The sequence below is a fragment of the Ctenopharyngodon idella genome, chromosome 8 (assembly GCF_019924925.1).
Source record: "Ctenopharyngodon idella isolate HZGC_01 chromosome 8, HZGC01, whole genome shotgun sequence".
Taxonomy (NCBI): Eukaryota; Metazoa; Chordata; class Actinopteri; order Cypriniformes; family Xenocyprididae; genus Ctenopharyngodon; species Ctenopharyngodon idella.
In genome coordinates this window covers 16,454,299-16,471,066 of record NC_067227.1, presented here as the reverse complement: position 1 = coordinate 16,471,066, position 16,768 = coordinate 16,454,299, and the positions used below count along the sequence as shown (strand labels likewise).

General features: G+C 36.1%; 2 protein-coding genes across 3 annotated transcripts; one reads left to right on the top strand and one right to left on the bottom strand.

Moving 5' to 3' along the window:
• Positions 1-628: 628 nt before the first annotated feature.
• lhfpl5b (LHFPL tetraspan subfamily member 5b) lies at positions 629-3,067 on the top strand. The gene is made up of 3 exons (XM_051902014.1): positions 629-1,046; positions 2,329-2,586; positions 2,910-3,067. Exons 1-2 carry the CDS (start codon positions 629-631, stop codon positions 2,574-2,576), a joined length of 666 nt encoding a protein of 221 aa, XP_051757974.1. The 3' UTR covers positions 2,577-2,586; positions 2,910-3,067.
• A 584-nt stretch (positions 3,068-3,651) lies between these two features.
• srpk1a (SRSF protein kinase 1a) lies at positions 3,652-16,667 on the bottom strand. Of its 2 annotated transcripts, XM_051902003.1 has the most exons (16): positions 16,556-16,667; positions 15,808-15,862; positions 14,494-14,624; positions 13,211-13,319; positions 13,021-13,108; positions 12,733-12,820; positions 12,326-12,432; positions 11,304-11,469; positions 11,034-11,059; positions 10,309-10,519; positions 9,804-10,148; positions 9,411-9,511; positions 8,759-8,866; positions 8,537-8,606; positions 5,840-5,932; positions 3,652-4,814 (listed from the first exon to the last, which is right to left on the bottom strand). In XM_051902003.1, exons 1-16 carry the CDS (start codon positions 16,566-16,568, stop codon positions 4,630-4,632), a joined length of 1,896 nt encoding a protein of 631 aa, XP_051757963.1. In that variant the 5' UTR covers positions 16,569-16,667; the 3' UTR covers positions 3,652-4,629. The 2 variants fall into 2 exon arrangements, with proteins under 2 accessions (XP_051757963.1, XP_051757964.1); XM_051902004.1 differs by lacking the exons at positions 3,652-4,814; positions 5,840-5,932 and adding an exon at positions 5,958-6,548.
• Positions 16,668-16,768: the final 101 nt, after the last annotated feature.

Sequence of the window (16,768 nt, the reverse complement as noted above, 5' to 3'; positions counted from 1 at the left end):
TGACATCAAGGGCCACTAGCACAGAGATATCAATAAAAGAGCCCTCAACTGAGGCTTATAATTGGTGTCAAGGATCCCCTCATACAGACACTGAACAAACTGTGACTACATCATTTATAACACTTATAAATGTTATTTTATAACATAAAATAACATTTTCTGAGTAAAACTGTTTGTTTTGGTGAGATAAAGTTGTCAATCTGGTGGATACAAAGTTGTGTTACATAGATTTGGCAAGTATTGAGTGCAGCTTTTTACAAAAGATAAAGAGTCAGAACACAATAGCTATTCTTTTACTGTGAAGTAACAAACATATCTGATTACAACATCTAACAGGTTATTGTCGTCACCTTATTCCTTGGCTGAATTTACCATTAATAATTTAAAAACTGACACCTTTGTTGGCACCAACATTGTTTCTGACACTGTTTCACTGGTGACGGTCTCAGCAGCATTTGGACTTCATCAGACTTAAATTCTTTGAAAAAGAAGAACTAATAAGCTACAGTATGATAGGAGCTGTCAGTGGTGCTGGATTCTGAATTAGATTTTCATCTGGTCTGGTTTTCTTCTTGAGAAATATCTACAGATTTCTAACATCACTAGATAAACGTAAATCGAGCTAATAATGGCGAATGAGAAGATGCTTCCAGCCCAAGAGGCTGCTAAAATCTACCACACCAATTATGTGAGAAATGCCAGAGCCATCGGCGTCCTGTGGGCGGTTTTCACCATATGCTTCGCCATCATTACTGTTGTCGTCTTCATTCAGCCATATTGGATTGGTGACAGTGTTAACACCCCGCAGGCTGGATACTTTGGGCTTTTTCACTACTGTATTGGCAACCCCATCACCTCTGAATTGGTCTGTAAAGGAAGCGTGTTTGATTTTGGCTCGATCCCCTCTGGGGCTTTCAGGACTGCTATGTTTTTTGTAGGCACCTCAATGCTCCTTATCGTAGGCACCATTGTGTGCTTGGGTCTTTTCTTCTTCTGCAACTCCGCAAGTGTGTACAAGATATGCGCATGGATGCAAACATCTTCAGGTGGGCTAATTGTTTTCCAGTTGTACTTGCTAATCAGTATAAATACTGTAATGCTGCTTAAAAAAAAAAAAAAAAAATGCAGTAAACAAAAAAAAAAAAAAATGAAATAATGTTCAGGTTTATTTGGGGTAGAAGCCATATTCATTATGTTTTTGGCAAATGAACACGAGGCTGCGAGGGATAGATGCCCATTTAAGGGATAGAAGGGACAGAAGTCCATTCAATGACATGTACTGTCTTAAAGGAATAGTTCACCCAAAAATGAAAATTCTGTCATCATTTACTCATCTGCTTGTCATTCCAAACCTGTTTTGACTTTTTCTTCTGTGTAGAAAATATATATAGCCTAACCAAATCCCTCACAAGTCATTTTAAAGGGTTAGTTCACCCAAAAATGAAAATAATGTCATTTATTACTCACCCTCATGCCGTTCCACACCCGTAAGACCTTCATTCATCTTCGGAACACAAATTAAGATATTTTTGTTGAAATCCGATGGCTCAGTGAAGCCTGCATAGCCAGCAATGACACTTCCTCTCTCAAGATCCATTAATGTACTAAAAACATATTTAAATCAGTTCATGTGAGTACAGTGGTTCAATATTAACATTATAAAGCAACGAGAATATTTTTGGTGCACCAAAAAAACTAAATAACGACTTATATAGTGATGGCCGATTTCAAAACACTGCTTCATGAAGCTTCGGAGTGTTATGAATCTTTTGTGTCGAATCATGATTCGGATCACATGTCAAACCGCCAAACTGCTGAAATCACGTGACTTTGGTGCTCCGAACTGCTGATTCGACACAAAAGATTCATAACGCTTTGAAGCTTCATGAAGCAGTGTTTTGAAATCGGCCATCACTATATAAGTCGTTATTTTTATTTATTTTTTGGTGCACAAAAAATATTCTTGTCGCTTTATAATATTAATATTGAACCACTGTACTCACATGAACTGATTTAAATATGTTTTTAGTACATTAATGGAACTTGAGAGAGGAAATATCATTGCTCGCTATGCAGGCCTCACGGAGCCATTGGATTTCAACAAAAATATCTTAATTTGTGTTCCGAAGATGAACGAAGGTCTTATGGGTGTGGAACGGCATGAGGGTGAGTAATAAATTACATTATTTTCATTTTTGGGTGAACTAACCCTTTAAGTTGTGAAAAAATAAATATTGCGACTACCCTAATGAAACAATTTTTCTATAAAAAGTAGGCCTATATAGAGAGAAGTTAGAGGATTTTTAACCTTTGCACTTAATGTTGTAGCTGTGTTGATGGTGATGGGTTGTATGATTTATCCGGACGGGTGGGATGCTCCGGAGGTAAAGCGAATGTGTGGCGAGCGGACGGACAAGTACACGCTGGGGAACTGCACTGTTCGCTGGGCTTATATTCTAGGCATTATCAGCATCCTGGACGCAGGGTTACTGGCACTGCTTGCTTTCACTCTGGGCAACCGGCAAGACAAACTGCTGCCAGACGACTTCGAGGTGGAGGGAGCAAACAACGGATGAGATAAGAGAAGTAATGATTAATCTGATTTTTGAGATTAATTAGCTATAATTAATGACTCATAATTTAGAGCAAGACTTGAAGTTACACTTGAGATGAACTGGAGAGACTGCCACTTGAAAACTATCACTAGAAAAAAACGTGCCAATAAATTAATTATTAATATAATATGAATTATACAATAATTACTATTATATATACTATTTTACTATATGTAATAAAAGTATCTACCCTATACTAAATTATTCACGACTGTATTTAGGATGCATCCTATAGAAATACAATACAAAATGTACAATTTTAGTGACAATGATGGTGTTTCCATTTGTTTACAGATAAAACCTTAATCCAACAGAAGATCTAAACTGCAGTGGACATGGAACTGGATATTTTTACAAAAGAAAATGTAATCATAAAATTGTAAACCTAAAGAAAAACAGTTTCAATTAAATTCAAATGTATGTATATGCATAGCACATTTCATAATAAATATTGTTTTAATGCATCATGAATGCTTCCAAACTGTGTTTTTGTCTTAAATAAATATTGAGGTGTTTATATTCTTACTATTTTAAACCTGACGGGACGACAACTGCTGTGGAGTAGCCCAGTGCTTATGCTACGTGACTTGTCATTAGAAATAAACCGGCTTCAATGTTCTTCCGCAAGAAGCATGCAGTTGTTTATTAACCGCTAGAAAAGTTACATAGTGTACCTTTAATAAAACTATACATTTTAGCTATAGCTGTAAATATAATCACAATGAAAAAAAAAAAAGTTAAAATTAAAATTATCTAACAGTACAATTTTCATTAATCCTGAGCATTCCAGATTGAAAATTCCTGGTTTATATGATGTATTAAATGTTCTAAAATGAAATGAAATCAGCCATGTGCCTTTGTTTTCCAGCATTCTTTTCCTTTTCCTCTTTTTTTTATTATTTTGCACAATAAATATCAGTTCAAATGTTTGGTGAGAATTACAGTGAAAGGGAACCTGCTTTCATAGCATTTACATTGCCTCCATTTTATAGCATTTTAATTTTTTTGAGAACAGCAAGAGAGACAAACAGGTGCACCCATCTTCCAAATGCTTTATTAAAACACTTCTATCCAGCTAAATAATCTTAGTTTAGATGCAATAGTAGGATTTTCTTTTAAAAACTGTACATGGCTGTAATATACAGATCAAGGCAAACTCTTTGGTACACATATATACAGACACACACGCATGCACATGCGCGCACACATAAACACATACGTACAACACACACACTCAGACAATAAATGTTTTTTCTTCTTTTCCCCCCACAAATATAATTTTTGGTGGCCCTTGACAGTTACTCACTTTGTGTGGAAACTTCTTGTACACAAAATGTATTGACCATGAGTGAGAAGACTTCAGCTCTTAAAAATCTAATCAGACAGACAAGATCAAAACCTACTGAACTAATAAACACACACAAAAGACACTTGTATAGCTTGGAGAGAAACACAGAGGTGTGGCGAGTCTTAACGGAGAACAGGACATCTTAATTTATACTCTACAGTCAAAAAGGTAAACCAAACAATTCCCTTTCCAGAAACCACAATTTTTTTTTTTCTTTCACAAGTAACAAAATGATCTCTTGTGCATCGCACTGCAGTCTGAGCTGTCAGCACTCTGGAGGAGTGCACTGCATGTCAAGTTAGTACTGCAAAAAACAGAACCCCATCTTAATATTTTCCGACTTCTGAAAATACCCCAGGTACCCAAACAGGTGTTTCCTAGGTCTACATTTTATCATTTACCAAAATAAGAGGGAAGGTAGAAAGATCACAGCAGGTGTAACTCTCACAAAAAACCTCTCAACTCTGAAAAGGAGTAGAAGAAAACGTCTAGAACGAAAACAGACAGGTTTACTATTCCTCTGGCGAACCAAGCAAAAGAAATCACTCAGATTAACCGAAGAAAAATAACTATGCCGATATGCTCTGTAAACTGGAAAGTGATCTGTTGCAGTCTCTTTAGTTAAGGGAGTTTGCCTGAAGTATGTGCAGTGACGTCAAGAGGCCACTAGAGGGCAAGCCAAGGGTGTCGCAGACAGTCGGCAGCCGTGGCTCTTTTCTCTGGCAGGAGCTCTAGCATAGGAAGGAGGAAATCAGCGAAGGTCTCGGCCTCCTCACGAGGCCACTCGTATTTATCCATCAGAACGTCCAGCAAACCCCACGGCTTCAGTTTAGTGATGTGCTTCAGGTCGCCTACAGAAAGAAGACAATTAAGAGTCCAGGCTTCCTATTCCATGCAGTATATTTTATATATATATATATAAAATCTCTTTGTAATGTTTTTTTTTTTTTTTTTTTTAACGTCTTGCAACATTTGCCATTAATAACATGCTGCCCCAAAAAGCCACATAAAATCAACATTAAACCATTTTAAATTGATGATGTGATTAATTTTAAAGTGAAAATATATTCAACAAGAAAGAAAAAATGCTAAAAGCAGGTAACATCAGGAAGCAGAGCAAGTTAATATATTTTCATTACAAAGACAATTTGTTATGGAATAATGTGCACCAATGAATTTCACAAAAAAATAACAGGAATGTGCGATAAATTAAATGCAAACTTGATTTCTTGCTGTCTGTAAAATGTACCTAAATCCAAATATACAAAAAAAAAAAAAAAAAAAAAAAAAAAGTATTCATGAAGCTTTGTTTAGAAATAGATACACTACCATTGAAAAGTTGGGGGTCACTAAGATTTTTATAATATTTTTATTCAGCAGGAAACATTACATTGATCAAAAGTGATTGTTACAAAATATTTCTATTTAAAATGCTGTTCTTTTGAACTTTTTATTCATCCAAGAATCTTGAAAATCAAGAAATGTCGGTTTCCGAAAAAAGTTTTCATCATTGATCAGAAATGTTTCTTAAGCATCAAATCGGCATATTAAAATGGTTTCTGAAGGATCATGTGACACTGTAGACTGGAGTAATGATGCTGAAAATAGCTTTGCTATTACATTTTTTTTTTTTTAATTTAAAACAGAAATGAGTTATAATAATATTTTACAATTTTTAATCAAATAAAATACAGCCTTGGTGAGAGACTTTGTTCAAAAATATATATACTGTACATTAAAAAAAAAAAAATAAAAATCTTACTGACCCCAAAGGTAGCATACATACTCATTTTTTTTTAGTTTACAATGCAATTTAATAATCTGAAGTGAAAGCATCATGATTAGATCTAAAAGTTATTCATAATGATCGTGTTACCTTTCTTGCTGAAAAACTCCTTGGAATATTTTCCGGTCAATATGAGTTTGCGTGGGACGGCCCCCAGCAGTTCAATGATCAAAGCAATGTGGTCTACCATCACACACAGAGTGTGTCGAGCAGGGAGGGGGGTGGTGAGGTGGAGGGGAGGACGAAACAATGGACAACTTGATCAGACAGTGTTAATACAGTCATTCACCCATCCTGAGAGAAGGGAGACAAGAGGGAAGGCAAGGAGACGCAGCTATGTCCTGGCAGCACAGATAGCGGTCACACAGTCAAGAACTTTCAGATTAAAGATTGTAAGAAGAAATGGACTTGTGTGAAGCAGAAGTCTGTTTTTCAGCTTCGGCTGCCTCTGGTAGAGCTTCAAGCGTTGTCATGCCACACTTCTGCAGCTTTGAAGCTACAACAGTTCATCTATTGTGCTGATGGCTGACTTCTAAGAAGAGCTTTCTTGAAAACAACTGAACATTTTCTGAGGAAGATTTTTAGCCAAACCTTCAGAAAACTAAGTGTGACACAAGGCTGTGCTGTCAATAGAGCAGCTGGAATCTCCTCTCTTTCCCTCAGCCCTTTCCCTCAGGGCAGGGCTCTACCTGACTGACAGGCATACCTTTCCGGCTGAAATATTCCTGTGAAAATTTCCCGCTCAAAGCATAATGACGGGGGATATGCCCCAAAAGCTCAATAATCAGAGCAAGGTGGTCTGAGAGAGAGAGGGAAGACAGAGACAGAAAGAGAACATGAACATGGAATGGGGACAAGTAGCAAGAACATGGACAGGATCCAAAAAAAGAAAAAAAAAAAAAAAAAAAAAAAAAAAATGGAAAAAAGGACAAACTCAAGGCAAATGCAATGGTTCAGAATGACAGATTACAAACTAAACAGGGTGTGTAACTTCACTGTCTCCAGTTAGCATATAAATGTTTGTTACATGGCTCTCTGGAATACTTGATTCTAAAGGCATTTGGGAATCAAATATTTTTGCAATACTTTAAAGACACACTGTCTGCTCCTAAAGGGAATTTTACGTATTAAAATTCAGGTCAGTACCGATAAGCCAATAATTATTTACATGTTAAGCTAAATATATAGATAAATGGTTAATATTGTACATTATTTGTCTAAATAAAAAATAAAATGTTAAAAACAAAGCAAAAGTGAATTTAAGCATCACAACATTATAGATTATCAATTGATATTATGAAATTTGCTAAAGGTTATATTTAAGTATGATTATTTTTAAAGATTAAATTTATGTGAGCATAAGATAATGGCTCATTGATAAATTCTTGATAAATGCTCATCATCAGGTACATCTAAATGTAAAAATAGCTGAAATATGTATGTACAATAAAACAATAAACAGATACAATTTATTAGAGACACTATATATTGGTCATTGGACAATATTATATATAAATCCAAGACTAGTCATCTAAAAGAAAATCACAAAACTCTATATAAATTTATAAAAGCTCTGAAAACAATTTTCATATAAACAATTTTCATGTGGCTTTACCACAAAAGTAACAAAGTGTCTATCTTCCAGTGTACATAAACAGAACTAGAATGAGCAAGGGATGGAACTATGGAACTAAAAACCATGAGACACACAGATAACTATAGGCAATGTTCTCTATGCCAATCAGAAATAGAGAGGCGACTTAAACAGGAAGAAGTTCAAAGTGAAAATTACATCAGCTGATGCCAGTGCAATGTGGTCTAGCATAAGAGTAAGAGAACACAGCATGTTTACTTGTATCTGGCTGTCTCTCCAGTTTGACTTCTTGACTGACCAGATTCTGCTAAATACCTTGCAGATTTACAAATACATTAAGTAAACCACAAAACACAATTTACAACCAAATGTCTAACCTCTGTAGCACTTGTCAAGTTTCATGAAATGACTCACTTTTGCAATAAATAGATCAACCTGAAATTTCACTTGATCAGAGTAAGTAGAGCATCTTGTTACTTATATGTATTATACTTAAAGCAGAAAACACATTGTGGCTTAATACATGCAAATTCTGATCATGACTAACATAACTGCCAAGGTGTGTTCAAACAGCGTTTATGCTCCAGTGCAAACACAATTAAATGACAGATGACTAATTTTGGGTTTTAAGGTTTTAGGTTTAGGTTTTAAGTGCACAAATTATTGCCACACTCAATCAGTTTCTATCGCATGTTTAGAAACAGCATCAACTAAGAATAGAAGATCAGGAAGAACAAAGAAACATGGGTCAATAAAAAAGGCAGAAGTAGTGGGCGAAAGGTGGAGGAGGAAGTGAATATAAAGAGGAAGTTTAAAGAAGAGGCCATTTTCATGCATTTTAACAGCAGGCTCTGATTGTTAGCAGGGAAATAACCACAGGATCACAGCCCTTAAAGCACTGTAATGTCAATACATCTCAGTAAAGAAGAAAACAACAATTAGTCATTTTAATTTCACTACATAGTGCATGAAGTGAGAAACTGATATGACTTTCAGTATATTGCCAGTCATATTATAACTGAAATCATTATGCATGTCTCTTATTGTAGGCATGTACATGTATTTAATCCAGATTAATTATTATTACTGTACAACTATCCTCAATAAATGTATTTTAAGTCATTTAATTTAATTCATAATTTTTGATAATATTTCAGACAGAAAATTGTGAATGTAAAGAAACAATGCATTACCTTCATCTCTGGAGTAATCTTCACCAGAGTGAGGCTCAAACAAATAATCGCCAGTGGCCAATTCAAATGCCTGAAAAGAGAGAAAAAACAATCCAACATCAAAGCTTGAATTGTTGTCAAATTGGTTTATATGTGCTCACCAGGGTATCTGTGGATTTATGTAAAAATAATGCTGATTATCAATGAACAAACTGATGAAAGACCATGTGTGCAGTTTCTCACCATGCAGGCTGTGCTCCATACGTCAGCAGGTGTGCTGTACCCGGATCCTAGCAGCACCTCAAGGGAGCGGTACTGTCGGGTCTGAATGTCTTCAGTAAAGTGCTTGTGCTGAAGGACAGAAAAGTTCACACTAGTGTTGTAGTAAAGACCACCTAAACCGAGACCAAGACCACTGTTGTGTGTTGAGACCGAGTCAAGACTAAAAGCAGACCAGCACTCCATAAATTCATCTAAAAGATCCACATTTACTGCCTGAGAAATGTCATATTTAATCAATAAATACACTATATGTAAAGATACTATATACAATAAAATATATTTCTCATTTATTTGATGAGAAATACAGTAAAAACTGTAATATTGTGAATATTTTTACAAATTAAAATGTTTTCTATTCCTATTTTAGCAGCCATTACAGTGCCACACGATCTTTCAGAAAGTATTCTAATATGCTGATTTGGTGGTCAAGAAATATCATTATCAATGTTGAAAACAGACCCCATACTGACATCAAATGGTAGCGTACATTTCATAATGAGATTTTAGATTATATATATATATAAAACATACATAAATTGTACATTGTGTATATCTGTGTTTTTACACATAAATTACTACAATATTGATTTCATCAGATTATTAACAGTCTTACCACCCAGCAGGCGTTGCCAAGGTCAGCAATCTTGACCTTGATTTTGTCAGCGTTGAGTGGATCCAGTGGATTGACCAATAGGCTTCCAGCTGACAACTTATCTAGAAGAGAAGAAAGAGCCAATCAAAAAACAGCCATATATGGTTACTATGAACTCATTGTAGAGTGACTCATCAAAAACCTCAAAAACTTTGCGTTTGCCCGACAATAATAGCATTGAGGGTTCTGAATGACATGAGGGTAAGTAAACAATGACAGTTTTCATTTTTTGAGTGATCTATCCCTTTAATATAAAAGAATGTAAGGAGGGACATCTAAAGTAGAAAAAAACAATAATATATTCTCTGAAAATCCTTACTAAAATACCAGAAAATCCATAGAAAACCCACTGACCATTCTTTAGCTTATCCTTGTTCTGTTCCCTGGCTCTGGTTCTAGTCTTTTGCTGAGCTTGCTCCCCGGATAGAAGCTCTTCCTCCTCCAGCAGTTCTCGGCCTGAGGTGCCGTTACTGTAGCTGGCCTGGTCCAGTTCTGGGGACTCTGCCCCATTACAGTACTCATACATGCTTTGAACTGTGTCCTCTGGGCCTGTGTTTGCATTATGGTGGTCCTCCTGTAGCAGTTGGCCATGTGGCTGGTCTCCTTGATCATCGTCCTCAGGTTGTGTTTGACTGGAGTGCATGCAGCCGTTACAGTTGAGCTCAAGTGAAGCATCTGATGTGAGCTCTCTAGTCTCCACTATTATCAGAAATGCAGAGAAACAGAAACATAACTGAGATGTGCTAATGGCAGCTGATTTGTACTTTTAGTCAAAAGTCACAAAAAAGGCTGCATGGTTTATTAACTGTAATGAATATTAGGTACTATAACAAAATTATTCATACAAATAGAAACTAACTTATTGTGTTCTCAGTAGCAATGTCCTGCAGTGATGCCTGTCTGAGTGGGGCGTAGGATGGGGATTTGGGGGATTCTGGGTCATCCTCCTCTCTGCCTTCAGGCCCTATCTCCATCTCCTCTAAGTCCATAATACACTTCTCCAGGAGCTCCGCTTGACGCTTCTGCTTCTTCTTTAGCTTCTTTTTCTTGTTTTTCGACATTTTCGGCACCTGAGGAAAAGGTGGGTAATCATGTTAATGCTAAAAAGCAAAAAGCATTTTAGCAGAAACATTCCAGTAGCGTGTTGAATGAAGCTAGCTGAACAAACTGAGTTTCATTACAAATCCAACCTGGTTTAGATCAGGTTCAGCGGGCTCACAATGCAAAATATAAACATTCTCTGTCAAGTGTCAACTTAAGGTCTGATCCAGAGTTTGTGATTAACTCTGGAACATGTGCACCTGAATGTGTGATATGTGCAGCGAACAGCCAATCACATGGAACATGGAGGCCCGGTTTCACAGACAGGGCTTAGATTAAGCCAGGATTAGGCCTTCATTAAATTAGTGCATTTAAGTAGCTTTAACATACGTGCCTTTGCATATCAACTTCAGGGAACTACAGAAATAGTAAGAGTGACTGAATAGGTTCTCTTTGGGACATGTTAAAATTGCTTTAAAAAATATATTTTCATTCTTTGAAATGAAATGCATAGCGTAAAAATGCTAAAGAAGGATAACATACCTGTTTAGGTGCTGGGGCAGTACTCACTGGAAGACAAAGATCAACACAAGACATTGTAAAACAATGACAGCTTACAAAGCAAACCATTTTAAGAGCAGTATGCTGGAGGGTAAGAATGTTAGCCAACAAGTTGTGTTAAAGAGATTAAGTGATCAACCTAAACAAAAATCAAGCGGGGAAAAGTTGACACGTAATCATTTAAAATGGACTGTAGCTGTGTAATAAGTGTGCTTTACTGTGAGTGTGTATCAGAAAGCAGAGGTACCGTACCTGCTGACCCAGATGGAGGGGGAGCGCCTGCTCTCTGCCACTCAGTGGCCTCTGCGGCCAACCGCCTGATATACACCTCATCCACACTCATGAGAATGTTCTCTGGCTTAATGTCTGTGTGTATGATTTGACACTTGGTGTGCAGGTAATCCAGACCTTGAAGAACCTGAGAGATTTCAAAAATACAGACTCTTTCAAGCAACCATAAAAATATATATTAGCATCTTTCTAAACATACTTGAGCAACAACACAATTTTAATCCCAAAACTGAAGGTATCTAGCACTGAATAAATACAATTGTAACATTATTATTATTGTTTATTCACAGCTCTCTAGAACAGATGTTTCTGATTCTAATCTAATTCTTATCAAGATAAACTACTGAATTGTAGTGTGGGGTCTGTAAGATTTTTTAAATGTTTTTGAAATGAGTCTCATATGCTGATCAGATCTGCATTTATTTGAAAATATCGTTAAATATATTACTATTTCAATTAATTGTTTTCTGTGTTCAATTTATTTTAAAATTTAATTTATTCCTATGATTGCAAAGCTGAACATTTCTTATTATTATCAATGAAAACAGTTTTGCTGCTTAATATTTTTGTGTAAACTATGGTGTATTTTTTCAGGATTCTTTGATAAATAGAAAGTTCAAAAGAACAGTGTTTATTTGAAATTGGAATCTTTCGTAACATTATAAATGTTTTAATGTCACTTTAAATCAATTTAATGCATCCTTGCTGAATAAAAGTATTAATTTCTTTAAAAAAAATCTTAGACCCCAAACTTTAGTGTAGTGTACATTATCCCTTACTTCATCAAAAAAAAAAAAAAAAAATGATGAAGAAACAAGTTTTTCATTAGCAAATCATTCTGAATCAAAAATGAAAAGCTGTGTTATTAATACTGAGTTACTAATACTAATCTGTAACTGATCCACTGAATCTAGGACAGCAGCTAATTAGTCAGACCATAATTACATGAAAACTGCCGGTTGTGCGATGGTGTGCTGTGTTACCTGTCGAATGATGCTCTTGACACAAGGCAGAGGTAAGCCTTGATAGTTAGACTTGATAATCCATTTAAGCAAGTGGTGCCCTAGAACTTCGAACACCATGCAGACATCTGAAAGTTCAAGTGAAGGTCCAACATTTTTGAAACAGAACTTTCTGTTGGTAGGAATCTAACTAAAAAACAGGATCTCAGAACAGCTTTTCTTAGTATAATTGCTATGATGTAACAACTGTTTCAAAGTCAGCATTCACAAATGCCCTTGTAAAATAATTTGGGGTATCTTAAAATAGCATGAGACACCTGCTTGAAGACTTCTTGACCCATTTCTTTCTCTCTCTCTCTCTCTCTCTCTCTCTCTCTCTCTCTCTCACACACACACACACACACCACGTTCTTCATATTCAAGGATACGAGTCCCATTGACCCCTGAGATCTTGAAGTCATCCAGTAGCTGCACAACCATCTCTCTGTTTGGATCATCAGGGTCTGTATTTCTGACCTAAAACAAAATACATATATTGGTCTAGTAATAAATCTAAATATGCTTTCCTAAAAATAAAAGATAAAGCATTTTTTTTCAGGATAATTTTTTTTTAATCTATATTTTTCTATCATTGTTTCTTTCTCTTTCTATTTTCTTAAATGATTATTTAAAGCATATATAAAGCATTTAAAGCAGTGGTTTATTGGAATACTTACAGATCTGAGTAGCTTTATTTCATCCAGAGCTGTTTCAGTGTAATGCTCTGCACTCTTTACCACCTTCATTGCAACAAACCGCTTCCCTCTGAGAAGGAAAAAAGGAAAAGAAAAAAAAATAGTATCATACATTTGCGATTTCAGCACATTAGAATGTGTCTTATGCTCTTTAAAATCACAAAGATCTTACTGGATGTCCCAGGCCAGCCACACAGTGGAGAAATGCCCCCATCCCAGCTTCCGGATCACATGGTATTTACCATTGAATAGGTCCCCTATTTTCACATGGTGATAACCTCCTAACCAAAGAAGAAAAATAATCCTTCAGCTGGTATTCAGAAAGCTCATTGATTGTCCTTTAAGCTGTGTTCACACCACCAGCGACATGTAGTGACAAAGTTTCCACAGGGAATTGGTGATTTCCGGCGACACAAGCATCAGTGACCACTGGCAATAGGATGTACGCGTGTCCAGCGACGCAACAAAGTTGATATTTGTTTAACTTGATGCAAATTAAGAGTGACTTTTGGTGGCAACAACCAATAGGAGCGAAATCAATCTGGTGCACGTGATAGGTCACTACATCCTATAGTGGAGAGTGTCGGTGGAAAGATAGAGAAGTTATTTTAGCGGTCAACGAACTTCCTATACTTGTGATATGTCTCTGTGTACATACAGAGGGACTCGCCATGCTGACTCTGAACCTGAATGGCTTTGTGAACCCAGATATACCGACACTGCAAATAAATAGCTGCAATGGCAAAGAGCACTCATTGTTTCTCTAATAATAAGCATTTTATGTACTGATTCCATTCATATTTAGTCTTTTCCCTTTAAAAAATTGTTTTTTAGCTGCAAGAAAACAGATTCGGTGTCTACAACATGGAATAACATCTGTGAATGTCATTTATAAACATTACTAGTGGGAATGCCCTCTAGCGACATGCAGTGACAAATTTGCTGGCAGTGTGAATGCAGCTTCAGAGCTGGTTTGATTGTCATTTTGTTAGGAATTGATTTTGAGCAAATCCAATTACAGCATGCTTCGACCAAAAATAGAAACTAGAACTTGACCAGACTATTGACATTTTAAAATAATTAATTTCTATAATTAATAAAGAAAAAAAGTTACAAAATAATGAAGTGAGCAATAGTAACATCACTTCTGTTTTATATTAAATACAAAAAAAAACAAAAAACATAGATATCAGAAACATCCCACCATAGGGGTATAAACACAGATATATAGAAAAAATGACATTCCTGTATTTACAGTACATTTCTTTTGCAGTTTACAGTAGTTATGTGCTGCACTTCTAGGAAGATATTTTAGTTTCGCCAACAGATACAACAGAAAAAAACAACTGTGAATCAAGGAACTGCCTATTGTCTTTTTAGCTTTCAAGTCTCATCTAAAATAATCAAGCTGTGACTTCTGTTGTCAAAAGGGATGTATAAATCCATGTATCCCACCTTTGCAATAGTCATTGGGATCTTCTTGCTCTTCATCATCAGAGCCTAGGATTTCCTCATCGGGCTCAGCTTGTATCTGGGTCTCCGTAGGGGGCTGCTGTTGCAATGTCCCGCGTGGAGGATGTGCTGGCCTGAGGGATGATAGTACATTTCATTTAGGTCAATGGACATGCATTACAGTACAGTACAGGCTATATAGGGTGGACCTCTTACATTCTAAACTCTTAGAGGGCTGTCCTCTTACATTATAGACTCTTTGTTGCTGATTTTACATGGTATAAATGTTCAGATAATCGTTCCAGCATGTGATTTAGATTTCTGATACATTACAATCAAAAGGACCTGCGTAAAACTACATTTTACTACATAAAAACACCTATATTTATTGAAGGAGGTCACTAAATTACTGAAGTGACCTGAATAATGCTACTATATAACGTTCTGTAGAGCTGCTTTATCGGTGAAATAGAAATTGTAACTGTAACTAAAATTGTTGAATCCTGATTAAACAATTTTGTTACGTTGTTTCTGTTTTTCTGTTTACTACTGAAAAGCTGCTATGAAACACTGTATTGTAAAAACACTATATTAAAAAAAACAGACTTACCTGATAAAAACATTCTTATTTTTAAGCTTAATGAAATGCACCAAGATCAGTCATCTGAATCTGAATCCAAGAGGCACCATGTGCACACAGCCAGTGTTTTGTTTTCTACTGAATAAGCTCTTTTGTTACATATAATAATGATACAGTATTAAGTAAAAAGTCTGCCAGTGTTAGAATGCATTTCACTGACTGCATGTGTCCATGCTTGGTTTAATCCATGCAAGAATAACACCTGAGTTTTACATCATCAAAAAAACTGAAGTGAAAGAAAGCGCAACTTGATACTGCGCATGCCAAATAGATGACTTCATACTGCCAAAATGCTAAGCGTTATTGTCAGTTGAACACGGCTCAACAACTAAGACGTAATAATCAGCGCAAAGTCAGCAAACTCAGGATGAATCATTCTGTACTACAGTAGTATATGTAATCATACATCAAAACAGTGGTTTAAGGGGACATTATGCATCTTCTAGAACATAATAAAGATTTTTAAAAAGTCTATGGACAGAATTGTGGTCTATTTTACGGTTTCTAATATCTTAAATGTCATACCCCCCCCCCCCAAAAAAAAGTTTCCTTATGCATGACCCAGAGTACACACAGCCAGTTCTTCTAAGGTCTAGTCTAACATTCCCAGTTCAAAAATAAAAAGTATTAACACCCAATTAAACAAATAAAATAATGGATAAAAGAACAAAACTCACTTCTTGGTCGACTTCTTGGCTTTGGCCCTTTTCTTCCTCGCCTGAAGTGCCAGAACTGGTGTGACAAATTAATGCAACATTAGTTGGCAATAAAACTATTTATAAAAATCACTTAAACTCAGTTAGCTCAATGACAGCCAAACATAGCCTGACAGTAATACAGACCGGTGATGGTGACCTTATGTAATCTTATGTAATGCACATAAACAATACACAGCTGGGTGTTTACATTATGACAGGAACTGAACGTTAAATGGTCGCAGACGTGGATCTTTAATAACGTGAATGTTTTTATCAGTTTTAATAACAACAGGAACAAGGATGCAAAAACTGAAAGCTGAAGGAAATAAATTCCTGAAGTTTCCACGACAGCAAAAAAAAAAAAAAAACGCTTTCAACTCTCATCCAGCTGATACGTGCACGCGCCTACTCATACGCTTAACGTATATCTAAATCAAAAGAAAAGTAAAATCGCTTAAGTGAAGGCGATACAAATCGACAATAAAACATGCCTCTGAGGCGTGATGAAAATAAATTTAGCTCACTTCAGCTGCAGACTGAATGGCTAAATGCTAACGCTAAAGACACCAACCCATGCGTACAAAGAACAGGAAAAATGCGCAGTTATGTTTTAATATTGCGCTATTAATTTGAGTCAGAATGCAAGTTAGTCGCCTTGTCTCATGTATAATCGTTATAGCTCCAAATAAGGCAAATATTATTCAGAGAAAGTCAAGGAAGAGATTACCTTTTCTCTCCATGTTGGCCCCTTAGTTGGCGGCTTGGGTGGCCCTGCGCATGCGCGCGCCTCCGGACACGCGCGTCTTGACCCCTGCGCGTTCACGGTCCGTGCTGTCATGTGTATATTTTTTTTATTTGTCCGATTACATTTGTTTAAAATATATGCTTGTGCAATTTAACACAGAATGAAGACGTGACAGAAGTGCGCATTTTAACCAAA

Coding starts and splice junctions, on each gene's coding strand:
- lhfpl5b (XM_051902014.1), top strand. CDS start 629: ATGGCGAATGAGAAGATGCTTCCAGCCCAAGAGGCTGCTAAAATCTAC. Junction 1,047..2,328: donor ATGGATGCAAACATCTTCAG/GTGGGCTAATTG, acceptor TTAATGTTGTAG/CTGTGTTGATGGTGATGGGT.
- srpk1a (XM_051902003.1), bottom strand. Junction 12,433..12,732: donor CTCAGGGGTCAATGGGACTC/GTATCCTTGAAT, acceptor TTGAACTTTCAG/ATGTCTGCATGGTGTTCGAA. Junction 9,512..9,803: donor CAAGGATAAGCTAAAGAATG/GTCAGTGGGTTT, acceptor CTTCTCTTCTAG/ATAAGTTGTCAGCTGGAAGC.